This window comes from Mesoplodon mirus, assembly GCF_964341445.2.
Source record: "Mesoplodon mirus genome assembly, chromosome: 10".
NCBI classification, from domain to species: domain Eukaryota; kingdom Metazoa; phylum Chordata; class Mammalia; order Artiodactyla; family Ziphiidae; genus Mesoplodon; species Mesoplodon mirus.
Genome location: NC_138986.1, coordinates 50,216,341 through 50,232,826, shown reverse-complemented (window position 1 = coordinate 50,232,826; position 16,486 = coordinate 50,216,341). Strand labels below are relative to the sequence as shown.

At 36.8% G+C, this 16,486-nt stretch overlaps 1 protein-coding gene across 4 annotated transcripts in view; it reads right to left on the bottom strand.

Annotated features, from left to right (window-relative positions):
* The window catches only part of SESN1 (sestrin 1), a 117,132-nt gene that overhangs the window by 19,571 nt on the left and 81,075 nt on the right, over positions 1-16,486 (bottom strand). The window contains exon 1 of one of the 4 annotated variants that reach the window (XM_082633556.1): positions 2,295-2,508. The exons of 2 other annotated variants lie outside the window; for them this stretch is intronic. In XM_082633556.1, coding sequence (XP_082489682.1) covers positions 2,295-2,396 — 102 coding nt within the window. In that variant the 5' untranslated portion in view covers positions 2,397-2,508. Of the gene's footprint in view, positions 1-1,906; positions 2,218-2,294; positions 2,509-16,486 lie in introns of those variants that run through there. One more of the 4 variants, XM_082633557.1, reaches the window with a different exon arrangement.

Below are 16,486 nucleotides of genomic sequence, written 5' to 3'. Positions count from 1 at the left end.
TTCTCAGCAAATGTTGACAGTACCACAGAATGACTAATGTATGTAATGTATCACTGTATGAATCTGTGTTTATGAATTTACTGTTCTAATCAGATTTTTCAAATTTGTCAGGTATATTTATGAATCCATATGAATATCTTTAACCAAAAAAAATGAACCGTTTGCCACAAGTGCAAAATGAGAGCAAACGTTTGGTGGCTTACAGTGTCTATCTACTTGCACAACTAGTTGAAAAGTAAAAATAGATTTTGAATCTAATTATTGAATCATTTTATTTTTTCTCACTGCACTTGGTACATTATTAAACTGTCTAGATGTCTTAATACTGATAATCACAATAATATTAATTTTGATTTTTAAAAAAATTACAAAAGCAGTTCTTTTTGAAACACATTTCAACAAGGCAAAAATATGCTGTGTAAAAAGTAAAAGTTCCCATCCCACTCTTCCTTGTTTATGAGAATCATTGCCTATAGCTGGGTGCTAGCCTTTTGACATTTGAAATTTTTAAATAGAAATGAAGAAATCTAGAAGCACTATAAAGAAATCTTCCTATTATAACAACATGTACTAGTGCTTCTTCTAAAATTGTCATTAACTCTTTTATAGGGAATTTAGAAATACTCAAAGTTCAGGTACCTCTTTTTCCAGTGTCTGGTCTTCTATGAAATACATTCTAGAAAAATAAAAACTCACTGACTTCAAAGTACTGGCTTTATAAGGCTGACTTAGGCCATATGTGTGCCCTATACTTTAGTCAGGAGTTCCATTCCTGGAAAGGGTTTAATTTAAAGACACTGTGGAAGCTTGCTATTTGAAAGAGTTGTGTTATTAATTCTTTTGTAAAGTGAATAGTTTTCCTACAAAGCACTACTTCCTAATTTATCTTCCCATATGTTGGAGGTTTTAAAAATGAAATACAACTATACAAAGGTTCCTGGTGTCCCGAACACAATCCCATAGGCTCTGTAATCAATGTGCAAGCTATTGATAAAATGTATCTGTATCTTCCAGTTGACATGGCTATATTTAGAGATTCTAGATCTGAGCAAAAACCAGGATTCTGCACACAAATACCACCAGAAATAACAAATTCAAGCACAATGATTGAGGCTCACTTCTCAAAATGAGAACAGATCTGTTACGGCCTGCAAACAGAAACTGTAAATTCTATTTCAACACTTTCACACTCTTTTCTATGGTAAAGTTTCAAAGCAACAGTTATGAGACTTTTTTTAGGTTGTTGTATTATCTGGAAACAAGGAGCACATTATGTATCCATGAATGCTAAAATCTAGAAAAAGCATTTGGTGTTCTACAACCTTCAGAAGAAAGTGTCTTCATTTAAGTTTATATGAATATATGTAGTATATCATGGTGTAGACTCCATTTACAAAATATATATATACATATAAATACTAACACTGAGTCATTTTAGTGGGCAATACAGTAGAGAAATTACCTTGTATTTACATTTCTTTAAGTCAATACTTAAAACATTCTGATTTCAATTTTAATTACTATTTCTCTACTTTCTCCCTTGCCACCTTTTGAATTTAAGCCTTTTAAAGTTTCAAATTTGAGTTAAAGGTGTATTAGTAACTCTCAAATGGTGCCCTATTTGCAGCCACTTAGGAAAAATATAAAATGTTACAATTAAATAGCTCTTTCTGAAGGCCAATTCAGACACAAAAAGGGATAGTTTAATAAACAAAAGTAAACGCTGTGCATAACGTCATAGAGCTGGCAGAACATACTTATTCTAGGCAACATCATCTTTTAACTGACCGAAATATATGTTTCTTTTTCTTTCTTTTTTAAAGTAGGAGGCAAAGAGAGTGAGGGTCCCCGAATCATGTGTTTTGACAAGACGCTGAGGGGGAAAAAAATCCACAGGCTGTTCTACCTTGAGACTAGAGTTTGTTAGGTTTCTTCTGGCTTGTGGAGACTTGTACAGAAGACAACGTTATTTACGTTTCAGAGACTTCCACTTAAATGACCGAGGCAGCTGTCCCTCCCAGCCGCAGCATTTTCTGCCCGGGGACGACTCTCGGTGGCAAACACCCCCCCCCGCCCCCCACTGGCCGCCCCTTCACCTGAGGGGCGCGGGCCAGCCTGCGACGCCCCGCCAGGCAGGGCGGCCGTCCGGGCGGTAGCTCCAGGGGCGCCCTCCCCGGGGAGCGTTCTCCGAAGCTGTTAGGGTGCGAGGGCGGGGAAGCGACACGACCTCCGTGCAGCCCAAGCAGTTGGCCGGGTGCCCGCCCGCCCACTCGCCCGGCCCCTTGCCCTGGTACCTCGTCCCGGCCGCGGCTCCCGCCACACTGCTTGCAGCCCAGCAGCTCCGAGACGGCCAGCGAGGCCGTATACGCCTCGTTCGCAGCTGTGGCCAGGCGCATGTCGGCGTGAGGACAGCTGCGGACGCGCAGGGGGGCCGCGGCGGCGCGGAGGAGGCGAGAGCTAGACGGGCTGCCAGTCGGCCTCTCAGCTCAGAGGTTGAGCGCCTCAGTCCGCGCTGACGGCTGAGGCAGTGCGGGGCGGGACGGCGCAAACAAACAAGACACGCGGCCCCGCCCCCGCCGTCACTCCGCCAAGTCGGCGGCCGCGCGCGCCAATGGGGGACCGCAGCGCCGCGGCGCCCCGCCCCCTTGGCGCTGAGGAGCGGGCGCTGGCGGTGGGCGGGCTAAGAGGCCGGGCGAGAAACAACCTCTAGGGAACGAACTCCCGCGAGGAGCTAATCCTCGGGTCGGAATGGGCTCGGTCCGCCGGGAGGTGTGCGTGCACTGCGGCTGGAAGATGCAGCGCGAGCCGTCGGGTTTCAGTTGAAAGGCAAAAGTGTCCCTGTCCCAGCATCAGCAGCCGAAAGCTTGCCCTCCCTCCACCCGCTCGGGTCCATTTACCTAGAGCCAAACAGCAACCAACATCTAGGCTGACCCCGACACCACCAGGAGGAATCAAATTCGCTTCACATTTTATGAACTTTTGAAATTTCCCGTCTTTCTTTCCAATAATGCCGAAACAGCGTTGACTGGGCCGCAGAATGCAGAAACAAGTAGGGGACCATGACCCATATTCAATGTAAAATTATTTTGGGTAAGCTATGTAGAAACTATAAATATCACTCTCCTACACAGATAAGCCTTGGTAGCAGATCTCTAATTTTTTTTTCTTCCCAAGTATATTTGAAAGCTTTAAAATTTGTTTCCTCATAAGTGCCCTAGGTTCTAAAGAAAGAATCTCTCTCTGAAACCTGATGAGGAACGTGAGAAAACAGGTCATAAGGGAACACAAATAACTGACATTGTTGGATCTGGAACACAAATCTAAGTCCTGTGTCAACACTATTTCCTTACAGGGCTCCATTAACTTCTTTTTAAAAAATTAACTCCTAAATTAGGTCTCTTTTTTTGCATGTTTGCCCCGTAATTTCAAAGGCTTACATGCTCAGGTTAAAAAAAAAAAAAAGTTGGAACATTCTGATAGAAGGAAACAAGCAGAGTTTAAGTCAATAATACTGACAGACACAGAACCAGGGCTCATAAATGAAAATAAGTTTCAGTCTTAGGAGTGAGGTTACAATGTCTCAGAGAAAACTGAGTTACTCTTTGAGCTCTTAAACTGTCACATTTTAAAAGTAGCAGGTTAAAAATGGTTACTTTTTATTTATATTCTCCAGATAAATAAAATGATGTTATATGTTCTCATACACTGCTTTTGTAAATTGCTAAAGCACCCAAAATATTTTTACTGGTCAAGAAAAGCAATTTGAGGTTAATATTGACATAGAAGAAAAGGTTACAGAGACGTCCAAGCTCTCTTCCTCTGAGCACAGCCACAAAAACAAACAGTCTAATCTGATGCCCACTCAGCCACAAACACACAGGCAAAAATAAACCCAGTAAACCATCCAATTTGCAGCAATATGACATACCCTCCAAGATAAACTGGTTGTAGATGAATAACGTGGAAACATAAATGGACTTGATGTAGGGGTTGTGAGTTATAGAGGTACTTAATGAGGGAAGTATGTGAAAAATAATGACTGGCTCTAGAAGAGTTGAGCTGTGATTTTATTTTCTGGAAGGAATAAAATAGTGGGGGTTAGCTGTCTAGTAGGGCATAACCTTGTCTGTAACATTAAAATTATATCATTTACAAAATGGAGAATGTTTACCTTTCTATTTTCTAATGAGAGGCAAGAGAAAAGCATGCATTTAGCTAATGCACAAATGGTTTAAATGCAAATTAGAACTGCAAACGGTGTATACACATGTGTATATATACATATATGTGTGTATGTATACATATATGTTCATGTTTGATACTTTGTGCTTGATAAATATTGAAGAAACATATGTTGAAATTGAATAGGAAGCTCCAATTAGGATCTTTCTTTCTTTCTTTCTCTTCCTTCCTTCCTTTCTTCTTTCTTTCTTTCTTTCTCTTTTTCTCTCTCTCCCTCCCTCCCTCCCTCCTTCTTCTTTGAAAGCTTCAGTTTATTTATTTTGATGCTGCCTTACATAAAAAGAAAAATAATTTTAATATATTCTAATTCAGTCCTTACTGAGACCCTTTCAAGCCATTAAATGTCAAGGTTCCTTTATGGTTCTATAAAGACTGACTTAAGGTCTTCAAAGAGTACTGATTTTTGCTCTTTTTGATAGAGCAGTAACTGTGGATTAGTCACTCTCTTCTCTAACATAAAAAGGCTGCTCCCTAATAAATCTATTAACCAAGAATTCCAACAATTGTATTGACCTGCAAATATCATTGTGTAGATCTCACTTCTGGAAATGCTTTGTTCCAAATCATTTAATAAAAAGTTTATATTTTCCAAAGATTTCACTACTTGAGTAGGCCAGATGTCCTGAAGGTGCTTCTCCTAATGAACTCCCAGTGCTAAGCATGTAGTAAACCTCCTGAACACCGATTAGTAATTGGGAAGGACTACATTTTTGATATTTACCACAGGCTATCATTACAGGCCAGCAGCTATTTACAAAATCTGCTATTTAAACATTTCCTTTCAACATTTTTTTCTTCGATGAAGAACCCTGACATCTAATCCAAGTAGTAAGAGTAAATCTGAAATATTTCCTTTCCTCTAAAAATGTTTTGGGAATTCCCTGGTGGTCCAGTGGTCAGGACTCCAAGCTTTCACTGCCAAGGGTGTGGGTTCAATATCTGGTCGGGGAACTAAGCTCCCACAAGCCATGAGGCACAGCCAAATAAATAAATATAAAAATAAAAATGTTTTGGTAAACCTACTCAAACTGTATCAAAGTGAGGTTTTTGCATTTGTCATTAGCAGGAATGGTCTCAACTCTAATTTTCTCAAGAACAAGATGTTACACCCATGTAAAAGAGTGGTGTCAAATGACTTGATCTGAGCAGAGAGCTGTGTGGCATTAGAGAGTCCAGACTTGGCCTGGTGGTTCAAGATGGGCTTCCAGAAGGAAGAGATATCTGAGCTAGGGGCTTAGAGGATTAGTAGAGAGGCCTTGGCAAGAAAATCGGGGGAGTGTTTGGGAGAGTAAAGACAGAGTTCTAAGCAAAGAAACCAGCATGTGCAAAAGCCCGCAGGCAGGGGAGAGACTGAGAGTGGTAGTCCGTTAGGAAAACTGAATAAAAGAAGTTCACTGGGGTCTAGAGCACAGGGTATGGAGAGTAATGGATGAAGTTTAGGTAAAACATAAACAGTAAGGAGGGACCTTGTTTAAGATTCATTAAGGACAATAAATTTCATTCTTAAGAGTAATGTGGAGTTACTAAAAGTTTTAAAGAGTAGAATGACATCAAATTTGCATTTCAGCTAAGGTTTAGGCAAAACTAGAGGCAGGAAGATGAGCTAGGAAGGCTGCTGAGGCAATTCTGTCAAGGCAAGAGGGTGATGTGAAGAACAATGGAAATGAAACAAAGTGTAGGGATGAAGGTGGATTTGTCTCTCCAACATGATAATAAGTTTCTTGAGAAAGGAAATGATGCCTCATACTTTTGTTTTTGAAATTTAGGGGATAAATCTCAACTTATATGCTCTCCCGACCAAGTGGCTTCCCTAAATCCATTAGAGTTTAAAAAATATAGTCACCTAATGAAAAGAATATGTATATTTTAATAGAAAGAATACAATCAGGCCAAAACATATAATCACACTTCCATGGACCACACATTAAACCTTGAATTTTTTCATTAACTAAAGGAATTAAAGTACTATAGATTTGTAGATCTATTCTTTAGAAATTATATTTAATAATTGGTTAGATACACATAGCCATGATTTTAGCCATTAAACCAAAGAACTCCTTTAAGAGGGGAGTGGGATTTGTTAGATTTATGTGGTTTAAGCATTCTTGAAAAAAATGCCATATTGTCATTTAAAACATTTTTACTTGGAATGAATGCTGGTTTTTAAGATTACTTCTGCTTACTAATTTTGTCAAGATTTTTCTCCTCTAGCTGATATCTTCCTGTTTTTTTTAATATATATAGCTTGCCTGCTAAGCACTTTTTTCCTTTCAACATCATGTTTTGGGTATGTTGAGATCCTTCTAGTACTGAACTTTAATTTTATATTATCTTATTTGTCCTCTACTTTTTTCACTTCTTCAATTTAATTTTTAGAATTCTATTACTTATAAAGGAGCAAGAATGTTGACAAATTTTTGCTATCTTTCTCTCCTTTAGGGTTTCTTCTTTTAGAAATGCACAGTTTTTAATTTCTACATAGGGCTTTAGAAACAGACCATCACTCATATTTGTAAACAAGTAGTATTCCAAATAGTGTCAGTGGTTTTAAATTAGAAAATCACTTTCCCTCAAAGAATAAGCATGTTAAATCATGGTCAGGTTTTCCAGGCTAATGATAAGACCAACATATCAGACACTAAGAACTTTACACTTATAAGGCAGATACAATTATTTCTATTTTACAAATTTGTAAAACAGAAACTCATAAAATATTGGTAACTTGTCCAAGGTTGTAAAAGTAGTCAAATGCAGACTGAGATTAGAACCTAGGTCTGTCTGAATCCAAAGCAGCAGAAGCTGGGCTGCTTCTTTTAATGAATATTTTTTAAATGTCAGTAATGGTAATGTTAGCTTAAGTTCTTGATTCTGATGGCAAGAAAAGAGGGCAGGAAGAAAGAAAAATGTATCTCCCTTGCTCATACTCAGGGTGAGATCTGGTTTTAAAAAACAGAAAAGAAAAAAGAAATCATGGAATGAGTGGTCTTGGTCTTTTTTTTTTTTTTTTTTTTTTGCGGTACGCGGGCCTCTCACTGTTGTGGCCTCTCCCGTTGCGGAGCACAGGCTCCGGACGCACAGGCCCAGCGGCCATGGCTCACGGGCCCAGCCGCTCCGCGGCATGCGGGATCCTCCGGGACCGGGGCACGAACCCGCGTCCCCTGCATCGGCAGACGGACTCCCAACCACTCTGCCACCAGGGAAGCCCTGGTCTTGGTCTTTGAGAGCTTCTCTCCTCTATTTCTCTACCCCTGTCATTCCTTTCAGTGTCTCCCCAGACCTTTGGTAACTTCATGCTACCCAAAGCTCCCTCAACAGAGTTTACCCAACTTCCTACCTGCTCCTCACATTACCCCTATTCTTCTTAGAATAACTGGTAGGTATTAGGAAGAAAACAGGCTTCTTATACTAACTCACACTTATTATATGAGGGACTGACATCTCATACTAATTTATTTATTTATTTAGTCTGTCTCAATAGAATGTAAGCTCCATAAAATCAGAATGTTTGTCTTTTTTGTTCACTGCTGTATTTCTGATATCTTAGTGCCCAGCACACAGCAGACCCTCAATAAGAGTGTACTGAATGAGTGAACTCCACAGAGATGTTGCCATTAAAAAAAAAAAGAAGCTTAACTCAACTGAAAACTTAATAATGAATTTCAAGTTCAATATTCATATAATAAAAGATATGGGCCATCTAGACAAACACTCTTGGAGGCTTTGGGGTCACTATTTATGCAGGCAGGCAGGCTCTGCTTGGGAATCAGCTTGTCCTTTCCAGCTTTACCAAGCAAATTCTGTTTTTCATAGTCTCTTCCCATCTTCTCCTTTGGAACCCCAGATATTCCCAAGCACCTTTGATTTTTCTGTTCCTGTTTTCCTGCACTACCAAGGTAGTGGCTATATAGGTTTGGGCAATGGTACATATGGCTCACTTGTTAAGTCAGGCAGGTACTTACAAGTCAGACACTGCCTGTATACATACCATAGTTTGACAAATTCATGAACATTTTGTAACCAAGTCAGGCTTTAAACATCCTGAGGCTTCTCTAAAGTGAAGTGACCGTAAAGAAAGTGTTGAGATATCAAAGTTAAGTGGGAGAATTCATTCATTACAACTTTTAGAGGCTAATTACTTTTCAGCATTGTTGTTGAAGTAAATAAGAAGGAATGGATTTAATCTGGAATAGGATGAGGTTCAAGAAAAAGGTGAGTGTAGTGGGAAACTGAGAGTTAGGTCTTTATCCCATATGTTCTTAGGAGTTACTGAAGGTTTTAAAGAAGGGCAAAAAGGAAATACCAACTCAAAAAAAAAAGTTAATGGAAGATACTTAATGTATGACATGTTCAAGTAGAAAATATTTCTCAGGCTGTGCATATATATTGTATTGTATTTAAAATAGTTTTTGAACATAGGCAGAACACTCTATGACATAAATCACAGCAAGATCCTTTTTGACCCACCTCCTAGAGTAATGGAAATAAAAACAAAAATAAACAAATGGGACCTAATGAAACTTCAAAGCTTTTGCACAGCAAAGGAAACCATAAACAAGACCAAAAGACAACCCTCAGAATGGGAGAAAGTATTTGCAAATGAAGCAACTGACAAAGGATTAATCTCCAAAATATACAAGCAGCTCATGCAGCTCAATATCAAAAAAACAAACAGCCCAATCCAAAAGTGGGCAGAGACCTAAATAGACATTTCTCCAAAAAAGATATACAGATTGCCAACAAACACGTGAAAGGATGCTCAACATCACTAATCATTAGAGAAATGCAAATCAAAACCACAATGAGGTATCACCTCACACCGGTCAGAATGGGCATCATCAAAAAATCTACAAACAATAAATGCTGGAGAGGGTGTGGAGAAAAAGGAACCCTCTTGCACTGTCGGTGGGAATGTAAATCGACACAGCCACTATGGAGAACAGTATGGAGATTCCTTAAGAAACTAAAAATAGAACTACCATAAGACCCAGCAATCCCACTACTGGGCATATACCCTGAGAAAACCATAATTCAAAAAGAGTCACGTACCACAGTGTTCACTGCAGCACTATTTACAATACCCAGGACATGGAACCAACATAAATGTCCATCGACAGATGAATGGATAAAGAAGATGCAGCACATATATAGAATGGAACATTACTCAACCATAAAAAGAAGTGAAATTGAGTTATTTGTAGTGAGGTGAATGGACCTAGAGTCTGTCATACAGAGTGAGGTAAGTCAGAAAGAGAAAAACAAATACCATATGCTAACACACATATATGGAATCTAAAAAAAAAGAAAATAAATAAAGATGTTAAAATAAAACGGTTCTCATGAACCTAGTGGCAGGACAGGGATAAATATGCAGACGTAGAGAATGGACTTGAGGACACGGGGGTGGGGGGAGAGGGGAAGCTGGGACAAAGTGAGAGAGTGGCATGGACATATATACACTACCAAATGTAAAATAGATAGCTAGTGGGAAGCAGCCTCATAGCAAAGGAAGATCAGCTCAGCGCTTTGTGACCACCTAGAGGGGTGGGATAGGGAGGATGGGAGAGAGGCTCAAGAGGGAGAGGATATGGGGATATATGTATACATATAGCTGATTCACTTTGTTACACAGCAGAAACTAACACAACAGTGTAAAGCAGTTATACTCCAATAAAGATGTAAAAAAAAATAGTTTTTGAGGAGCTGGATTTCATCTGTACTTAAAAACATATGTGAAAATGCTTTTTAAATTCTCAAAATGCTTCTGTTTGTGGGCACAAGGCAATAACTGGTTTTAATATGTAACCTACAATTTTACGTCCAAGGAATATATTGGTCTGGCATAATATAAAAAATTATCTTCTCAAAATAGATTAAAATCAAACCTAATATCTTCAACTTATTCTGAGCCCACAGACTTCATGGAACTGAATTCTCAAGTGTTTACTTCCTTTATAAAACTGAATTTACCCATAGTTAAAATGTTTAGGCTAAATGCATATTAGTAAGTCATCTGCTTAATCACGTCTGAATTTTGAATGTTTTATTCATACTAGAGATAATTTTAATTCAAAGAAACAAAATCCTAATGACAATATTCTAAAATCTTTTAATCAAGTTATTTTTTGTTTATAACAGCTATCCTGACCTCCCTATCCATGCCCCCTCGCCATGATTAGTACTACCAAGCTGTGAATAGAGTTCAACAATATGTGCTTTCCTAACAGCTCAAAGAACCCCCCGACTCAGTTCCTTTGTGATAATCTTTAGTTGTAGGTTCTTTAATCCTTTAAACCACCTTCTTTCTTTGCCTCCTTCTGAGATCTCTTGTTTTTCAAGAGGGTATTAAGTTTGTAGATCCTTAACCTCGTCACAAAGTACAAGGCCACATCTACAAACTACTTGCATATTACTAAGCATTTTAGAAATTAAATGCCATTCACTGGATTTTCTCATCGATTCTTCTACCCTCCAAAATCCTCACTGCACCTCTGTGGGCCATTTTCCCCTTTGCCCAAAGGATGTGGGTACATTCAGGGCACTGTAGTTCAACAAATATATTTATTTTCACTTACCACTACTATCTCTCTATTTAGCTAAGAATACTCAAAAAAAGAATGCAACTTTAAAAATTATGTTTTGTTTTGTTTTTTTACATGGGGTTAAGTTTGAACAGAATTCAAGATCATTTCATTTGTAGTAATAGAAAATCTGATTTTCCTAATTTTTGGCAAATAATTGAGAAACACTAAAATAGGATTTTATTCAGATATTACAAGTTGGAGAAGGTAGTATTCTCTTTTAACTTGTTATATCTCTAATTTAAAAAGTATGTTTTGGCATAGGTTTATGTATGGATGTCAGTGCTATTATTTTACCAATTAACAGAAATCTTAATAATACATAAACACTTCAGTCATTCATTATTTATAAATATTTACTGAATGCCAATTATATGCACTTAATTTCTTAAATCCTATGAACAAGCAGAAACATCTTAATTTGAGATTGGACATCTATTTTATTTAGACTTAAACCTCACATAAGTCATACAGATTGGCAAATAGCTTGGGATTCTGTCAGGGATCATTAAATAGGGAGTCATCTACTTTAATGTCCAACTCTGAGAAAAAATCCAAAACAACAAACAAATAAGAAAACAAAAACAAAACCCCAGAAGTTATGGCAATCTCTTAACAACCCTTCTAGTTTTAGTCCCTTCAAATTTAAAATGAAGGGCAAATGAACTTCATGATCTCTCATACTTTACTTCAGCTCTAAAGTTCTACTCTGTTAGTATAATTCCTGATTTTATCAAGAATTAATATGTTTTACGCTAACCAGAACCTGGCTTCCTCCTACACCAGGCTTCTTTGTACATTACCAGTGATTTCAGAATTGTATTTCTTACAAGTACTTTAGAGATATTAAGAAATACTGTATTTGAGCTTTCTTTTTCAAGGTAACCTACAAACATCTATAAACAGTAAATGCATTGGAAACCACCAAAATAATAATTTAGATACGGGAGTAAATAAAGCTTCTTCCATCATCTCTGTGAGTATATGTTTGAACATTCTTGTAAATTTGTCAGTGGCAAGGAAGGGTATAGTCTGTGTGTTCTGGCCTTCTAAAAAATTCCTGCCTGCCTGAATCTGCTCGAGTAAAACTATAGTAGTGAGTGGGCTGCTACAGCATGTAGGTACTTTGCTGTGTCAATCCAGATTTCTCTGATATTATGAATACAAGAAAATACAGAAATACTGTAACTATAATCCATAACCCCTTTATTTCAAAGTTGTTTAAAACATAACATAACCTCATTGTTCTCACTAATTGGCTTGATAAATAATTTAACTTTACTTATTCGAACTTTAAAGAGATCATTTATTAATAAAACACCAGTTTTAAATATTGTATATAAATCAGAATTCTGGTAATACTCTTTCACTAAAGACTATGTGGACAAAAAAAAAAAATCAGTAACACATTTGAATATCACTGTTTTATATACATGCCACATCTCCTGATCTGTACACTAGAACTCCCAGTAGGTTTGGAGAATCCATGCTAGTCTGTAGCTCCCTATGTTGTTCATCCAAGGCTTGAGTCAGGCTTTAATGTTCCCAGGATTTCTGCTGGTTCTAAAAGAGTGCCGGGGAAATCTAATTCAAAGTCTCATTCCCATCAATGCCAAATAGAGCCTTAGAGAAAAGGCTCTTGGAATCACAACAGTTCAATTATGGTTTACTGAATTACAAACCAACCTGGCTTCCAGTAGAACTTTTATTTAGGCTGTCCCGGATTTGGTCTATAACTGAAAGGACTGTCAATCCTTCTAGCCTTCCTCCAGAAAACATGAATAAAGTCAATCTCATCCTTCAGTGACATACATGCCAATATGATCAATAATAGCTTTTATCCTAAAACACAAGAAGTTGACCTAATAAATCCTTCAGTGATGCACTTTGGAATTGTTATTAACAATAAGGATATTATTGATATCCAAATAATCTTTTGTGTTTGTAATAGGAAGGTCTTTAAATAATGTATTTGCTCTTTACAATTAGAATGTGCTTTAAATGTCAGAAAATTCAACTTTCAAGTATTCAACCAGATTAAAAAAAGAACAAACCACTGTACTCTAATTTGTGCATTACAAATGTACAATTAGAATCTTAAAACCTTAAAATACTGCACACTAAATTTACTAATTGATGGGTTAAAAAAAATCTAAACTTCAAAAGATAGCAGAAAAAAAGCACGTGGATCGGAGAAAGAGCAAAGCAGAGTCAAAAGCAGCAGGATACAGTTCAAATAGGTCACATTCAACTTTTGACTTTCCCGAAGAACAAAAAACAAGCTTAGCAACAGTTTTCAGCCAATCAGAAAGCAGACAAACAGGTAAGGACTCAACCAATCCAGATACCAATGAAGCCCAACCTTCAGTGGGTTTTTTTTTTGTTGTTTTTTGCTTTTAAAAAAAAATTATATAGTGCCAGAGCAGAGCATAAGTTATAAAACAGGATAGACTGTCCTGGGTTAAAGAAAGATAAAATCTCTTCACCAACCCTAAACAAAATATATCAGATTTTAGTAATGTAGTGATAATTTTGTTTACAACCTTATTGTGCCAGATCCTGTATAAAGTTATCTTTAAAATATTTGTGTATTTGTAACAATATATAGAATTTTGCGGGAAATTTTCTTTCTTGTCTGTGCATAGAGGATAAGGGTAGGAAGATGTATAAGATTCTTCTCTTCTTAAATTCCCTAATACTCAATTTCTAAAATTCACAGGGGATTGGTGGGGGGGACCCAATAAGAAAATGCTACAGTGCGAATCCAAAAAATGTAAATATGATTAAAAACAACCACATACAAATACAGCCTTCAAAACAATCAAGCAAACAGCAAATTGTACAGTGCCATTCTATGTAATTTTTCCTCCTTATTTCTATCACTCAGTACATATTCTTGAGAGAAGAAAGTTTTCTGAGGATTTAGAAGGGATTTTCAAAGAGTTACAGATTCCATCATTGTAATGTTTAGTGCAAACCTCAGTATTTGCTCAAATTGACAGTGTTACTTGCAATAGAGACACAAAAACACTGTGAAACAATAGTTGATAATTTTCTTCATTCTGCTTTTGGCTTGCCAAATTTATAAAGTATTCTAAAGCAGTTTATAATATTTTCTGTAAAAATCTTCAAGAACCACCTTTTGTTTTTTTCTTCAAGTACTGCTTAAATCATTTGCTAGTTTTAGTTCCCTAAAAAAAAATTACTTTAAGTAGATCAGCTTGACTTGCCATATCATCAATTATATACTGAACTTACCATGCACTAAAAAACATAAGAGATTTGCTACTGATACTGTAGGGTGCTGTCAAAAATGTATATATGTATACTTCCTCTCAATATTTCATTGTATTCTATACATCCCTAGGAAGGTAGGGGGAAATTAAACAAATATTTGGAGACTAACTCTAGGTTTTCTTTATTGGTGATATCCTTACTTCATCCTTTTCCTCTATCCTCAAATGTCACAGATAACTAAGCTATGCTGTATGAAGAAAAAAAAAGTATTTTCAATACATCATTTGGGAAAGAGACACTCTACATCAAGCTTGTATTTTCCTTGGTCTCTTAAGCCTTAATAATTTAAAACAGTATCCATCCAAATATTACTGAAAGTTTCATCAATTACTTAACACTTATATATCTATACACCAGGGATTGGTTGTGTATGTTTCTGTTAAATTCATGAATCTCTACATGTATGGATATACTGGGCCTATTTATTCAATATTCATTCAACCAATATTAATTAGGCATCTACTATCAGCCAGGCATTTTTTTTCTTCCCAGTCTACCTTCTTTAAAAACAATATCCATACCTTCTTCCTTTCTCCACCTTTTTATAATTTCCTTATAAGATCCACCTACTGTAGTCTTTTTGTTCCTAAAGGGACACTTGGACTGAGAAGTGCCTTAAACTGCAAAGGCAAAGAAGTACAAAGGGCTTGGAAAGCAGGATTCTGTGTTATTTAAAACATCTGATTGTTATTGTAGCACTTAGTTAACTGACTGCCGGTTGATGGAGAGCTTCAACACCAGTAACTCAGATTTTTAGTCTAAGATTTGATTTGATTTTTAGTCTAAGATTTGAAGTAGATAGATGCTACACTTCATGGTTGCAGATTTGGTAATATTAACACCATAGCTAACACATATTTTAGTTAGTATGTGTCAGGTACTCTTCTAAATGCTTTACATGTTTTAACTCTTAACCCTTATAATAACCCTATAGGTAGATGCTATCTTCATTTCAGAAATGGGAAACGGTGAGACAGAGAGGTTAAATACCTAAGGTCACATAGCAAGGGGCTTGAGCAAAGGTTAGAACTTAAGCCTGTCTGACTCCAAAGGCATGTTCTTTCTACTATACCATGATGTTGTCTGATAGTTTCCTTTCCACTGTTAATATTCCAGTGATTGTATGTCCATTAGGAAAGCGGCCAAGGGACCATGAACTTTTCTCTTCATCTCTCCCTATCTTCCCCTGTACTATTTTCCCTAAATCTCTTTTGTATAATTGACTGTTCACTCCACCCTCTGTGACCACCCAAGTCATTAGAACATCATCCCTTTCTAGGAAATCTAGACTGACTCCCCACTGAGCCTACTGCCAGAATAAGAATGCTCCATAACATCTAGAAAACATTATAACATTTTATGTAAAAGGGAAAAATGAAAACATAAATGAAGACAAATTGGCACACAATCATTAAAGTCACTTTAATAGACTTAACGTATAAGAAAATATGGTAATTTTTCTTAGTGGTTAAATACTGTATTGCCTACACACACACACACACACACACACACAAAATAGAATTCAGAGTGATTTGGTAGGATTAAATCTAATGATTATTTACACACACACCCCTTAAAATGTTTTCTTCCACATTTGAAAATCAGTAATTTTGGACAAAATAGGTGATTATTATACACTATTTATATAGTAATATCTCATTATATCTGAATTGACTCATTTGACAATCTCAAAAGAATCTAGAACAAGTAAGAAAAAAAAAGTAAAATAGATGGCACAGAGTATATATACCAAAGAATATGTACTGTACTCAGAGGAAAACATTTGGTTTACCTCTCTTAGACACAATTTACTTTTATTTTGTATAAAATTACAAAAAGCTTGTTTATTTCATTTCTAAGTCCACAGTAATTTAGAAGGAAGTAGGGACTACTACTGTTGAAACTGACAGAGAAAGAATAATAGTCAACCATTTGATCACAAGGGAAGAGTCAGAAAACTCTAAAAAGCAGAAATAAGAACTTGGACAGTACAGTAGTAGGCCATTTACTAAAAGTGTACGTCTTTTTTTAAGATTTTTTTTTTATGTGGACCATTTTTAAAGTCCTTATTGGGTTTGTTACAATATTGCTTCTGTTTTATGTTTTGCTTTCTTGGCCGTGAGGCATGTGGGATTTTAGCTCCCAAACCAGGGATCAAACCTGCACCTCCTGCATTGGAAGGTGTAGTCTTAATCACTGGACTGCCAGGTTAAGTCCCCTAAAAGTGTACTTTGATGTAAGCCTTAAGGAGCTCTGACAGCACCACTCTCTGACAGATTAGGGTAATAGCTAACCTCCATAATAATGATTCTTACTCATGTTGTAAAAAACATCTACAAATATTTCTATAAGAAATATAATTTAAAAGG